We start from the raw sequence: 15,197 nt of genomic DNA on the forward strand, positions 1-15,197 counted from the left end.
GGCAGGCAAGACAGGTGGCAAGTTGAGTGCTGAGGAGCTTGCTCAGTACAGGAAGGAGGGTAGATGTTACTTTTGTCACACAAAAGGACATACTTCTCGGGATTGTCCGAAGAAGCCTCCAAAGCCCGCCGCCGCCTCCACAGCTTCCGTGGTGAGCACAGCTCCCACACAGACCCCAGCGGCGACCCCTAGTTCTTCAAACCCCGGTGCTTCAGTTGGAGCAATTATTAGCCGGGAGCTCGAAGATAAGCAGAAGGGCGCCCATGACCAGGAGTATGAGCGCAACGAATTGCTCAAGTCCTTTGGCTACATAGGTGGCCAGAGAGTCGTTGTCTTGTTTGACAGCGGCAGCACGGAGGATGTGATCACGGAAGAGGCCGCTCGGCGTGCCCGCTTCGAGCTCACTCCGGTGGACAAACAAGTTGAGGGATTTAGCACAGGTATGACAACGAGCGTCAAGTATGAAGCTCTAGGTGCTAAGTTAGTCATTCAGGGCATAGAGTTTGTGCGTGACTTTATGGTTGCCCCTCTTGTAGGAGCAGACATAATTTTGGGTATCCAGTGGTTTCACAAGTTCCTTCCTGATGTCAAGTGGGACAAGCACACGTTCCAGATTGATCGGAATGTGTCAACCACCCCTGTGACCATTAAGTGTGAGCCAGGTATTCCAAACTTTCCGCTCATAAGCCACTTGCAGGCTAAGCGAGCAGTCAGGAAAGGCGCACAATGTGCGATGATTTACGTCCAGACAGCCCAGACGGTGGTCGGTGCTTCCGAGAAGTACTCGGTTCTCCATGAAAAGTTCCAGAAGATTTTTCTTCGGGACAGTCTCTCTCCCCAGCTTCCCCCGTCCAGACCGGAGGATCACAAAATTGATCTCCTCCCAGGCTCGGAACCCCCGAGCAAGTTTCCGTATCGCCTTTCTAAGGCAATGGAATCGGAGTTGGACCGCCAACTCCAAGAATTGTTGCAAGCTGGCTTCATCCGCCCCAGCGTGTCGCCGTTTGCAGCACCGATCTTATTTGTCAAGAAGAAAGATGGATCTTCTCGGTTGTGTGTCGATTATCGTGCACTCAACAAGCTGACGATCAAGAGCAGATTCCCGATGCCTCGAATTGACTATATTCTCGAGAGGCTGAATGGAGCTAAGGTGTTCTCTAAATTGGATTTAAAGAGTGGGTACCACCAGGTTCGGATTGTTGAGGGGGACATCCCCAAGACAGCTTTCCGTACAGAACGGGCCCACTATGAATTTGTGGTCATGCCATTTGGTTTGACGAACGCCCCAGCTACATTTAACCGCATGATGATGCGTATTCTCCGGGAGTTGATTGGAGTGTGTGTGTTCATATTTTTGGACGACATACTATAAAGGGGGGGTGTGTGTGACGCGTTTCCGTCAAAAACGGCCGGTTTTGGCTAAAAACGGCCAAAACGGCCGTTTTCCGTGACGCGTCGCGGGATTTCTATCCGGAGGGACATGGTGCCCGAGGGGTATGCTAGACCGCCCCGAATATAATGCATCTATATGGGGAGGAAGTGCTTGGAGGGGCAAAGCATGGACCCATGGTAGGCACCGAGACGCACTCACGCACCGGGTAGGCACATAGGCCTCCCGCGTTGCCGGCGGTGTTCACGGGAGCCGAGTGCCTCCGGGGGATGCCCTCCCTACCTTGACGGTGTCGGGACCGAATGAGCCGACGGGACCGTGGACGGTGGAAAAACGGCCGCCGACGTGGCCGGCGGGCCGGGCCGTGCCGACGGGGCCGAGCAGCATGACGTTGATGTGGAGAAAGTCCTTAGGTTGCTGGAAAGCAACGAGCTCTATGTCAATGAAAAGAAGTCAGAATTTTATCTGTTCCAGGTACATTACTTGGGATATATAATCAGTGCCGACGGCATTCGACTTGATCCGGCTAAAGTAGCCGAGATTGTTAACTGGGAAGTACCTCAGACTGCTTATGACATTAGATCATTTGTGGGTATATGCCAGGCATATTCCACCCACATTGACAAGTTTTCTGATCTCTCGGCAGACCTCACCGATCTGCTAAAGGGAGTGAAAACAAGGAGGCAAAAGATTCGAATGACTCCACGAGCGTTGGAGGCATTCCAGAACCTCAAGGTGGCTTTGTCAGAAGCGCCTTGTCTAGCCCTTGCCTCATGGGACGAACCATTTCAGGTGATCACCGATGCGAGTAACATCGCAATTGGCGGTGTATTGCAACAGAATGGTCATCCAGTAGCTTACATGTCTCGTAAGTTACTGCCCGCCGAAAAGAATTACTCAGTCTACGATCGTGAACTCCTAGCAGTCATTCAGGCCTTGAAACATTGGAAACATTTCCTGTATGGCCGTGACTTCGAGGTTCGCACTGACCATCAGGCATTGCGCTGGATTCAGACAATGCCAAGTGCACAGTGGAGTGATCGACAACACCGCTGGAGTCAGATATTCCAGCAGTTCGGTGGAATGATTGAGTACCTTCCAGGAAAGGCCAATCCAGTGGCCGATGCTTTGAGCAGGAAGGGACAAGTAGCTGCGATTCAGACCACCAGACTAGACCTTGTTGGTATAGGACTAGAAGACATGAAGCACACGTACGCGGATTCCGAGGAATTCGGTACACAGTGGGAACAGGCATTGGATGCCACAGGACCATGCCATTTTCTGATACGCGATGGTTGGCTTTACTACAAAGGCCGACTGTGTGTCATGACATCATTCCGGGCAGCTCTTCTCCATGATGCCCATGACGCCATTACAGGTGGTCATAGGGGCATGAATTCGACTCTGGAGAAATTAGAACGGCAATACTATTGGCCAAAGATGAGGCGTGATGTGTTTACGTATGTACAACGCTGTGACATTTGTCAAAAGGTGAAAGCTCCTCGTGGAAAGAAGATAGGGTTGTTACAGCCTTTGCCAATTCCTGAGGGTCCTTTCCAAGACATTTCGATGGACTTTGTCACAAATCTGCCTCCCAGTCCGAGTAAGCGTAATACACAGTGTTTGACTATTGTTGACAGGTTCAGCAAATTTGTGATGCTTATTCCTTGCAGGGCCAATGTGACCGCCGAGGATGTTGCCCAGCTATTCATTCGGCATTGGTACCCGATTGGTGGGATTCCTAGGACCATAGTGTCAGACCGAGATGCCAAGTTTACCAGTCATTTTTGGAGGGCATTGTTTGATAATTTTGGTACTAAGTTGAATTTTTCCAGTGCATTCCACCCACAGACAGATGGCCAGACAGAGATATACAACCAGTTGGCCTTTGATGTGCTGAAGTGTTATGTCCACGATCAGCAAGGTAAGTGGGAATCGTTTTTGCCTTTAGTTCAAGCTGTTCTGAATGACTCTTTTTCTTCAGCTATTGGCAGGACTCCATATGAGGCAGCGTTTGGAAGGCCTTTCCAGTCGTTGTTAACCAGGACGTCGTCTTCAGTACCGGAGGCGAACAGAGTGACGGAGTCTTACCAGGAGATCCTAGAGTCCGTTAAAGACAGATTGGCTAAAGCGCAAGAGGCCTACACTCGACAGGCCAATAAAGACCGAAGGGACATGAAGTTTTCGGAAGGAGATTGGGTATATCTTCGGATTATGAAGCAAAGATTAAAGCAGGTGGGCAAGCGATGCCCAAAGTTGTCTTTCAGGAGCTTCGGACCATTCCCCATCCGGAAAAAGATTAATGAGGTGTCTATGCAGTTAAAGCTACCTCCGAGTTGGACTATGCACGATGTATTTCATGTCAGTTGGTTGAAGCCATATGCAGGTCCACCCCCTTCAGAGGTCAAAGACGAAGCGGAACCAGACATCATTGATGAAGCAGAAGTAATGGTTCCAGAACAGATCCTTCTGCACCGTTTCAAGCATGGCTCAGGCCGAAGACTACGACAGTTCCTCACGAAGTTTCAAGACCGAGGAACTCATGAAGCGGTATGGCTCGACAAGGAATTCTTCGAAGACTATCCGGCTTTATTGACGGATTATTTGGAGGCTATGCAGCTTCTGTCAAGTTAAGCAGAAGGGGATGTCACGTGCATCCCGCACTTGGATGCCACGTGGACATTCTGTACAGAAGGTGCAGGACCTGGGATGGTGAACTGGTCCCATGTGAGCCCAGTCCGGGACGAGTCAGCCAGGGATCCATCTCAGTCGTCCGAGGTCAGGTGTGCATTGTCCTGCACATGAGTCCAAGGTCAGGTGTGCATTGTCCTGCACATGAAGCAGTGCCAGTCCGCGCTGTGAGTTTCCCTCTGGAATGATGTCGGATGTGCTGTGTATCTGGTTTGCAACTGGATGCCAGACATCTGTAGGCATGTAGTTTGCATGTAGAGATGGGGTCAGCCCATAGGACTACCCCAGGACAAGGGTTTGCATGTGCATACTTAGATGGGCATGGGGGAGGTGTAGAACCACCCCCAAGGGGCCAGGAGGGCCCAAGACTCTGCCCACCAGCCAAGGCAAGGGCTGGAGGGGCAGTCGGCCAGCTCCAGAGCCTCTGGACAGGCAGCCGACAGAGGGTAAAAGCCCTAGACAGTTGGCAGCCAGGTGTAGGGGCAGTCCCCACACCTATGCGCAGCCTGCCCAGCAGCCAGGAGGCTGTCCCAGAGTCATGCGCAGGCTGGACAGCCCTCAGACAAGTGTGAAAACACTTTATTAAGTGTGTGGGAATTTTAATAAAAATTACTCAGTCGTGGGCTGTCCTGAAGCCAGCCGACTGGATGATAGGAGGGGTATAAAAGCCCAAGCCCATAATCCCATTATTCATCTCACAATTCACCAAGAGCCTCAAGCATTCAAGGGCCAGGACAGCCAAGGGTTTGCTAAAGCTAAGGGGTGAAGGACTGAAGGTCAAGGGCAGGTTTTCCAGCCAAGAAAAGGTCAAGTACTTTGTATTTATTTCAGATTTACATCATTCTAATAAAGCAAATACACCATCCGTGGTGGGGGCCCTACAGAGGGTAATTGGGACCCAATACTGTGTCCTCTCCATCTCCCCCTTCTCTCTCTATTTTCTGCACATCGTCTTTCAGTTTGTGCGTTAATTCCGTCGCGAAAAGAGTGCTGTTTTCTGAGTTTTGAAGTACCGATCCTTCTCCGAAGCTTCCGCATATTACATTCTGCTAGTTTTTTTGCATTTGGACTCTTTCGAGTTGAATCTGGAGTTGCCTTATCTACTCCTTTAACTTCCGGTCGTCTTCGTCTTCTTTTTGCAGAAGCGTTTCTTCGAATGGTTCTCCTTCTTTAGTGATGTCTTTGGAGCTTGATGCCATGGTGGATGGGGGGAGTGGTTTTTCCCAATCCCAGCTTTACCATCCACAGGATGCCCTCACCCTACGTTGCTTGGTTGAATCACGTCCCAAGCTCTGATACCGATGTAGCATGTGTCAAGCTAGGACCGTGTGAAACCACGAAGCCTTTCTTTAAACCCGAGTTTAGTGAGTCTTTAGCAAACCTGAGTTTAGTGAGTCTTTAGCAATCCTTTAAAACAACATACATGAATCTGAAAGAGATGTAGTAGAGACGACACCAGATGGGGTCCCGAATTACCCACTGAAGGGCCCCCCCTACAAGCAGGAGTATTTGCTTTATTTCTTCTTCTGAAGAATTGTATATAAGCTGAATTGTGTCCAGGGGACAAATTGGCTGACTGACCGCCAAACGCAAGGACAGAGCGACCTAACGCTGGGTAGAATTGTGCATAAGTTGTAGGTGACTGTGAAGCTATCTTGGAGAGAATACACCAGCCCGAGACTGAGGGTTGTGCTGAATACTCTTGAAGAGACTAAGCTTCTTTGCCTTGGGCTGAAAGCACAAGAGTGGCTGTAGGTATGTGAAGGTTGGAGCCTATGCACACATGCTTGATTGACATTGCTTGATAATCTCTGATTTTATCTGCTGATTTTTGGGACTGAACATGGCATGCCTTTTTATATGGCTACAAAGCTCTGGTCGGCTGCATGATAGAGCTGTCAGAAGCCCAAGACTGGAGCATGTTGGTTGGTTGCTGGTTGGCTAGGTGGGCTGGTCGGCTAGTTGCATGACTTGGCCGACTGCCACCTAAACTGGCTGATTGCTTCTTAGCCCCACCCAATAGGCTGCCGACTGGGCTTATGTGCATGGCTAGGGGTGTTTGCCACCCCTTTCAAGGTTTGCCCATCTCTGGGGCTGCCTTGGCGCTGGCCCCTTCTACATGGAGTGCAACTAAATGCTTACAGTGCATCCTATTGCTATGGCTGACATCTACATGCACCTATATGATGGAGACTTGCTGAATTCTCCATAGTGGGTTATGAGGACTGACCTAAAGGCTAACACTGACCTCTATGGTTGGGAGATTGACCTACGTAGCTCGTGCCTGACATGTCCCGGACTGGGCTCACAAAGGGGTCACGGCATACGACAAAATATCCTAAAAAGGTACTACTTCTGTACATGATTCTTGCACTGTTGATGAGCTAGTTTGTCAGGTGTACCGTGTACCACAGTGCATGGGTGTGGATACTTGAGGAAGAATTCTTCATCTAGCCAAATGCTCGATCTTTAAACTTTGTATAAAGTTGGCGAAGACGTCATCCAGAACCATGCTTCCAACGATGTTGAAGGATTTGCTTAGGCTCTATCACCTCTGCTTTATCAACCACTTTTGACTGTTGCTCTTCTGGAACATTCTACAATGAAGGTCCAATATAAGGCTTTAACCAAGAGACGTGGAAGATGTTGTCCATCGTCTAACTATCTAGTAATTTGAGTTGCATGGCGACATCGCTTATCTTCTTGATGATGGGAAGAGGACCAAAACTTCTGAATGACAATTGTACTCACACGGTAGGGAGGTCGATTCGGGGGTGAACACCCTGGAATCAACTCTATCACATGATCCTTTGGTTGCTCATTAGGCAACTCTTCTGGAATAACATTCGTGAAGCAATCCTTGTATCCCTCTAGAAAATAGTAACAAAAAAACTAACTCTCAGCTTTCGAAACCTTGAAACTTTGAAACATTTTTAAAAAACCTAAAAATCTCTCTAGTACGGTAGTTTCGCCCAAATTTCAGGTTTTGTTTTTTTCTCCTAAATTTTCAAGGATTTTTTTTTATTTTTTATTTTCTTCCATATCGTGCTCATCACCTTCCTTCCCTCTTCTTCTCCTACCTCCCTCCTTCCCTTTTCCATCTTCTGTTACTTCTTTCACCTCTACTTCTCCTTTATTCTCTTCTTCTCTCCTCTTCTGCACTCCTGTTCTTCTCCATTGCTATTCTTCTCCTTTTCTCTTCTTCTCTCTTGTTTTCCCTTTTTCTTCAAACACCATCCTTCAGTGTCTTAAATCTTTTCCAATTTCTACCTTCTCTTCTTCAATTTCTTAAGAGTCCTTGATTGATCTACTTGGGGCATCTAATCAAGCAAAATTACCATAATGCCTCACCAAAATAAGGATGGTTCCCTGAGATGTGTGAGAAGGAGACACCATTTTCTTCATCATTACACTATGTTTTTAGATAGCTACTATATGTTCTTTAAGTATTTATACTTTATTTTGATTTTTCGAAACCTTGTGGTTTTTTAGCCGAGGGATGAAACCTTCCGAAACAAAACCCGAAAAATGGGGTAGGTCTATTGGACAAGTTTGTACTTTCCTTTGTAGGAGTTTGAAATACCCTACGGCTTCATAGGTTGAAACCTATTCTTGGAGTTCTCACGCTTCTCAAGTACGGAAGACTCCAATACGTGTATTTTTCTTTGGTTCATCTACCATGTAGACCTTGGTAGCAACTGATGAAGACTTTTGGTTTTCAGCCACGTTCTCCTTTGTTCGCTTCTTCATTTGCTCGATCTTCTTAGATAGTTGCTCAAAAATTGTCGTCAAGTTGGGATCTTGGAGAAGAGTGTCCAAATTGGTTGTAGTTTCTTTGACCATGTGGGTTCTTGGGTTTGCTTTCCACTTTTGGTGGCTTGGTCCTCTTCTTGGTAGTGAGTGCTTCCGATTGCTTGAAGAAAAAGTAAAAAGCACCGCGTGTAAAGATCGTTCTCTCTCGTAGGAGAGAGATATAACCTTCGCTCTGATAGCACTAAAACATGCCTTTGTAAGGGCTGTGGCATAGGTACTTAGCTTATCTTCAAGAAGACAACAATTTCACACGTAAAACCTTGAGAAAATCTGAAAATAAACAAATGAGAGGGAGTAGAGAGAGAAGACACCACACTAGGGATCGAAATAGCCTTGGGCCGACCCCCACCTCCAAGTTATATTCGATAAAACTCCTTGAGGAGTCTTGAGTACAAGTTCGTAGAGCTAGAGAGCACTCTTGTCTTTTTATGTCTCAACAATGAGACAATAGCTGAATTTATAGTTCTTGCCCAAAAACACTTTGAGAAAAGTGCTTTAAAACTCATTTATAGTCCAAAAGCATCTTTTTAATAATCAAAACACTTCTTTTTTTAGATTTTAAAAAGCTTTTAATCTTTTTCTTCCCAAAAGCTAATTGCATCATTTCAAGCCTATAAGGTGACCTTGCGCTGCTTTCTTGCCACATCACCATTGCCATGACATCAGTGCCACACCACCTTTTTTTTTTTTTGGCGCGTTGCGTTTTTGCATATCAGCAACCTGTATTTTGATGCTTCAGTGACATGGTGGCGGACTTTTTCACCCTCCAAGGGCCTCAGAATCTTGTCTATAATCTAGGTGGACCTTTTCTTCCTCCAAGAGCCCCAATATCCCACCTGTTATCTAGGATGCATCTCACCTATAGTTAGAATAAGTACAATGTCCATGCCCTATGTCTAATGCTGCATGCTCCTACTGTCCTCCATGGACTCTCACAAACGGGAGCTGCCCATACAATGGGTTCTAATGGGGCTTCTAGCATCTGATCTTTCTAATTACACCCTTAAGTCTACCACAGGGCGAAGTTATACGATATGATATATTATTCACTAGTAAATATTTATTTGCTTTCAGTGCGCTTTGCTGTACACAACTCTTGATGGTCAAAGAAGAATCCGTGTTACAACGCTCTCTCTTCCGTGCACCACAGTGCTGAGTAATGTTTTCCGTGGAGCTGATCTGGATGCACAGTTCACCTATTTCTTGAAACATGGTAAAGTAGCTGTCCAAAAAATAACACAAATCACTTTCTTTTCTTGTTGAGGATGACATTCAGTACGAACCCAGGCATCTGGTATTAAACTACTGTTCGCATGTTTTTTTGCAGCGGCACAAGCAGCACCATCGACTCCTCTCCCTCAATTGAGGGAAAAGATGACAAATTTGTGTGCAGATATCCTTTTTACTTACCGCAAGTTTTGTGCGACGGCTTCGTCCTCTGGACAACTCATACTGCCAGAAGCTCTGAAGCTTTTGCCTCTCTACACTCTAGGTATGCAAAGGTGCCATAATTATGACTCAAGTCCAAAGATTTTTGAATCCATGTTGCCCCCTGCAGCATGGGAAAATGCCTAAAGCTTCCATGTTTTTCTCTTTTCGGCAGCATTGATTAAGAGCATTGGGCTCCGTTCGGATGTGCGAACAGATGATCGATGCTACTGGCTGGCACGTGTGTCGTCAATCCCAACATCCCTCGCTATTCCAACTGTATATCCGAGGATGTTTTCCATACATGATCTGTCAACTAAGGTCCTCTTCAGTATATTTTCCGATGCATCAGAAAATTGGCTCATTTTATGTAGCCGTAGGGAGGCTTACATGTCATGTAGCCTCCTCCAATTATTTACCATAGAGGGGAAAGGTTTTGGCTGTGGTGATCAAACAAAAACATTTCTTTTTTGTTTTGCAGGAACTTGGAGATGGAATAATGCCTGCGACTCTGTATCTGTCCAGTGAGAATCTTGACAATGAAGGTGTCGTTCTCCTTGAGACTGGTGAAGATGCCTTCATCTATGCAGGAAAAGCAGTTTCACCCGACACCCTGTTTCAACTCTTTGGCGTGCGCTCTGTTAATGAGATGCAAGTAAATCAGGTAAAACGTCTACGGTGGTTGTTTCACCAAAAAAATTATGGAAAATAGCACCTGGGTTTAAAATACATACAGAAATATATTCATGTAAGGGGGTATTTTTGAGTGACTATGAAAGTTGTAAATTCATAAATAAAAAGGGGTCATATTAAGCTGCATTCAGACCCGCATATGGATATGGTTGTAGAGTAGGTGGCACTCCAGTCATTTCTCAAAGCAAGCTATCTGGGTAGTCAGAAGTGCTTCACAACTGACGTAAACAGCCTTATCACGAAAGCATTTTCATAAAAAGGCTTCAGGCATGCCACATGCTGGACAGACACACGGCATTCCTTTACAGCTGGGCTATCCCAGTTGGCTGATAGGAAGGGAGAGCAGACACATATATAATTCTGTTGCAAACAGGGGTGGCCAAACAAATCCTTGTATTGCATGCCCTTCTGGCTGGACAAGGCAGTGTGGGATGCCGGGTTCTGAACCCATTCTTTTGTGGCCAAGGCTGGGATTTATAAATAATCTTTTGAATGCACATGATATATAGGGATTCTTGAATGGTGATGTCCCCAAGGTTTGTGTTTGACTTGTCTGCATTATGGACGAATTGAACATGGTGGATTTGTTGTCATCTGCATTTGTGGTTCCAGGTATACTGACAATATGGTAAATTTTATGTGCAGTTTGTATTACAAGAATTCGACAATGATGCCTCCAGAAAGTTGAATGCTTTGGTTAATGAGATTCGTAAGGAACGCTGCTCTTACTTACGGTAATTTTCCTCTTCTTTAATTGCATTCAAGAAGCTTTTTTTTTTGTGTGTGTGTGAAAGGTAAGGGTTTAATTGAGGGGTTTTGGCATTTTCTCAGGTTCCGCTGGTGTCGGAGGGGAGATCCTTTGGGTGAGTTCTTTTTTATTTTCTATTATGTCATGTTGGTCCTTATGTAGACTGGTTATACAACCACCCTCGCCCATGAAGAATGGAGAGGCAATCTTGGCTTCCCAACTCCCTGCCTGCTGTACAGGAAATGTTGTGTAGGCAGCCTGAGCTTTTCACACTCTTGTTTTTTACTAAGCATAAAGCTTGTTGGAAGTTGAAGTCGTCTGTAATTTTGCAGAATTCATTTTCTTTTCACTGCTGGTGGAAGACAAGAACTCTTTGGGTCTGTCTTACGTGGAGTACCTCGTCCATATCCATCGACAAATACAGACCAAAATGAGTTGATATTTCAGGGAGGGCCTGACTTGATATGTTCTGTATATACTTAGTGAAAGATTAGTGTGTTTGTATCGTGAGGCTATGTTACTTTTTGTCGAGGAGGCTAAAAGCATGATGCTATTCATAATTTACGTAGGGGGTCGCTCTTAATCATTCTTTCCAAGCAGCACAAGAGACACCAAGGATGCTTTTCTTGATTCAGGATATCATTTTTGCAGCTCTTCTATTGCCCTCTCTTTCTTGATTTGAGGATTCCAGGTACAGTTTGGTTTGTACCTAGCTTGTTCCAATGCTGCCATCTATGGTCGTAAAAAGCAAAGGACATATTGCAACCAGAAGATGGTCCTCTGAAGGTTATGAAGCACTCGGGGGCGCTTTTTGTTTAACCCTGTTCCATGTTTCAATGTGTATTTGACATCGAGAGTGGTCTGAGTAAAGTCAGGTACTTTTGAGTGAGGTGAAGTATTTTGTTACAACTTAATGGCACTTTGTCAGGAACTTACAATCAATTTTAAGCTGAGCAGACTTGAATTACCATGAAGGGGAAATAAGTGAGCTGGCTTCTGGTAGCACCGGAGAAGGTAGCGTAATTCTCCAGCTCAGAGACGGTATCGGCAAGGCGCTTTAGGTAGAATAAAAAAGGCCTTCAAGGTCTCAAAATGAGACTTTGATTATCGTTTATAGGTGGACAAAATTGGAGGACCTTTTGGTTGTATAAATCTTTGGTATACACGGCATCCTTCTACAGTTAGGTTGCCAATCACAATACTTGTTTTTTAACCTTGTTGAAGGCTAGAGATGTTGCTAGTCTGTTGTGAGGACAAGGTTGCTCGATGGCGGGCCAAGATTTCTTGAATCCAAGGATGATGAACTGGGTGGTCGGTATAGGCTCCCATACCCACCGTGATGGGTTGTGGTGTCTCCCTATCCACCCCTTTAGGCTAGGGAAAATTGAAACTAGGGATGGTAGCTGAGAAGAGGGTTGTTGGTGGGGGCTTTGAGTAGTGACTCTCTCTGTCGGTTGAGCTCTAGTAGGAAGAGTCCAAGGCACCTTTGATCTAGGTACTCCATGATCCAAGATAAGGATCCAAAGCCCTCCCTAAATAGACAGTGAAATCTCCCTTTAATCTCATAGTACATTGGGCACTAGGCAACATGGTGCTCCTTCGAGTCAACCCCCACTTGACAAAGTCTGTATGTTGTATCCTCTCTTGGTGTCTAGTCAGCTGTGCCAATCTCTATCCTTAGTCTATGGGATGATACCCTAAGTTGGTGAATTGTTATCCTCAAAGCATGGGACATGAAGGCATTGAGATAACTTGGTCTCTGTATGAAGCCATCTGTTGTGAATCTCAAGAATTGATCTTTGTAGTACTACATTTGGGTAGGCAATGAGCGTATTGGTGTGATCCATGTGTTACATATGTATAGGCCCAATATATCGTATCAGATGACCCGGCTTCTGTCCTCGTGTATAAGCCTAATGTATGGGGAATCTCGATCATATCGAAATGGAGGGAGCTGATCCATCGGTAATCTGTGTTTGAAACCAGGGAGTTTTGTACCATACCAAGATGAATGCTCTCCTCCAGTTGCTGTGTTGTGATAACTGTAGTGTAAATCGAGGGAGTCGAAGTGGCTTTATCTCCCACCCTATGTATACAAGTGGCTATTTGAAATAGGGTGTCCATCAACATAGGAATCACAACACTCTCTGCCTGGATGTTTTGGTGAACAGATGGTTTTATGCGTATTATTCGTGATAGCCTCATGATATGAGGATGCTTTATGCATTGCTAATTTGCTGGGGATAAATATTGTGCCGAGAAGGGAGTTGCACACATAAGTTCCAGGACTAGGGTGTCAAAAAGCCAACCCTTCATCCTGGAAACACTACTTCTCTAATAAGGCTAGAGTTACATATTCTCTAGTGAGTATATCCTTTGTTGCATGTCTCATAGAGAAGGGTGGACTAGTGAAGGTAGCTTTGAGATAGACATATGAGTGCACCACTTGAACCCTCCTACCCATGCAAGTGATCTATGGCCTGCAAACTGGATAGGAGCTGTGAAATACCATGACCTTGGTTTTCCCAAGGTTGATTGAGAGCCCCCTCTTTGTAAAAAAACTTGTAAAGTATCCATGTGCTTTTGTAGCCCCTCAGAATTTGCAATGAGCACAATATCATCAACATATAAAAGGATGGAAACAAGAATACCTCCTAGAAAGGCTCCTCTGCCTCTAGTTTTGTCAATGAAGTCTTAGATCTGTTCTATGTAAAGTCCAAAGAAGGTTGGAGATAGTGGGCATCCTTGTTTCACTTTGATGGTGCTAGAGATCTCTTAATATGGTCCTCTTGGGCATCTCACCCTATCAATATTTGACTCACATAAGGCAATGATAGCCCAGATCATGTCAGACGTAGCATTGAGATGTAAGCAATATAGGAGATGAGCCTGAGACATTGTATCAAAATCCTTGCGGAAGTCCACAAAGCAACAATATAGTTGACAGTCATCTGCCTTAGCTTGCTTGATGATAGCCCAAAGCTTGAATATGTGATCTTGCGTGGAGGTGGTCCTGGTGAATCTTGCTTGCCTTGGTGCCATGTATCCCTCTCTGTGAGCTAGTAGGGTGAGCTTAGACTCGATTATAGATCCATAAAGGTTTGCCAAGATACGGCAGTTGTTAGGATCCATGGGGTCTCCTACCGTATGGATAGGTGCAGAGAAAGTGGGGAGAAAGCTCTCTATATAAACATATGGGCTAGGAAGGGTGCCAACGTGTTATTAGGAGAGGTGCTTAGCCATAAAGCCCTTGTGATCTTGTATTCGTCCGTTTTGAAGGCTACATATAGCCTTCATCACCATGTCGCACGTGAAAAAGTGGATGTGGTAGGTGGATGTGGGAGGGGTTGGTGGGGTATGTGGTATATAATGTGTGTGCATAGCAGTGCAAGATGTGTGGGTCTGTGATGCGGGTAGGTAAGCATCGTTCTCGGATCCTGTGCCAAGTCTCATCAGAATTTCGGCTTAGAAAGAGTTGGTACAAGTTTTTGTGTTGTTTATGGGGCAAGTGCTTGTTTCTTGCGGTAAGTAGGTAGTAGTTAATCTGTTCAGCTTCACGCTTTTGGATGTGGCTGGTAGTTAGCTCACACAAAAGACGTGCACATGTGATACAACATTCTGTTGTCATATCAACAATTTTGAGGCATGGTACATGAGCAGGATTTGGTAGTGGACCCACCTACACCTCACCTCACAACTCTTACCAGTCATCCACACATCCGCTATACACACGCTATACACACACACACACACACACACACACACACACACACACACACATGTATCCCACACACATGTATATATGTGTGAGTGTGTATACATACATGAGTGTATATATGTGCGCGCGTGTATATATACACATGCGTGTGCGCACGTGTATATATATATATATTTATGTGCACACGCGCGTGCATTTATATGTGTATATATATACACATATGTATATATGTATACATATCATATGGATATATATGTGCACACACACGCACACACATAGATTAAACATGAAACATAGGAACAACATAAATCATTATTCATGTATTGAAACACACACACACACACACACACACGCACACGCACAGACACACATAGATTAAACATGAAACATATGTATAATATAAATCATTATTCATGTATTGAAACACACACACACACACACACACACACACACACACACATTAAACATGAAACATATGTATAATATAAATCATTATTCATGCATTGAAGATTATGTGATACACAGATTATTGAACATTTCATTATTTATGAATACAAAGCTACACAAATTGTAAAGGTAAATCACACGAGTCTATATTTATGTTCCTTCTATCTCTTCTTCTTATCTTATGTCTCTCTTCTTCTTATCTTCTGTCTTGTATTTGTTAGTGTCTAGTGCATAACATAGGAACTTGAATCAAGGAACAAAGCACCACC

At 45.1% G+C, this 15,197-nt stretch overlaps 1 protein-coding gene across 2 annotated transcripts in view; it reads left to right on the forward strand.

Moving 5' to 3' along the window:
- LOC147640811 (protein transport protein SEC24 C-like) overlaps positions 1–11,986 on the forward strand; it is an 83,406-nt gene extending 71,420 nt beyond the window's left edge. For both annotated transcript variants that reach the window (XM_086815503.1, XM_086815495.1), the window contains exons 18-24: positions 8,969–9,107; positions 9,222–9,386; positions 9,498–9,643; positions 9,804–9,986; positions 10,661–10,749; positions 10,847–10,878; positions 11,096–11,986. In XM_086815503.1, the coding sequence (XP_086671629.1) occupies positions 8,969–9,107; positions 9,222–9,386; positions 9,498–9,643; positions 9,804–9,986; positions 10,661–10,749; positions 10,847–10,878; positions 11,096–11,202 (861 nt within the window). In that variant the 3' untranslated portion in view covers positions 11,203–11,986. The remainder of the gene's footprint in view (positions 1–8,968; positions 9,108–9,221; positions 9,387–9,497; positions 9,644–9,803; positions 9,987–10,660; positions 10,750–10,846; positions 10,879–11,095) is intronic.
- The last annotated feature ends 3,211 nt before the right edge of the window (positions 11,987–15,197 follow it).

This window comes from Cibotium barometz, chromosome 2 (assembly GCF_041138505.1).
Source record: "Cibotium barometz isolate CiBa-2024 chromosome 2, ASM4113850v1, whole genome shotgun sequence".
Lineage (NCBI taxonomy): Eukaryota > Viridiplantae > Streptophyta > Polypodiopsida > Cyatheales > Cibotiaceae > Cibotium > Cibotium barometz.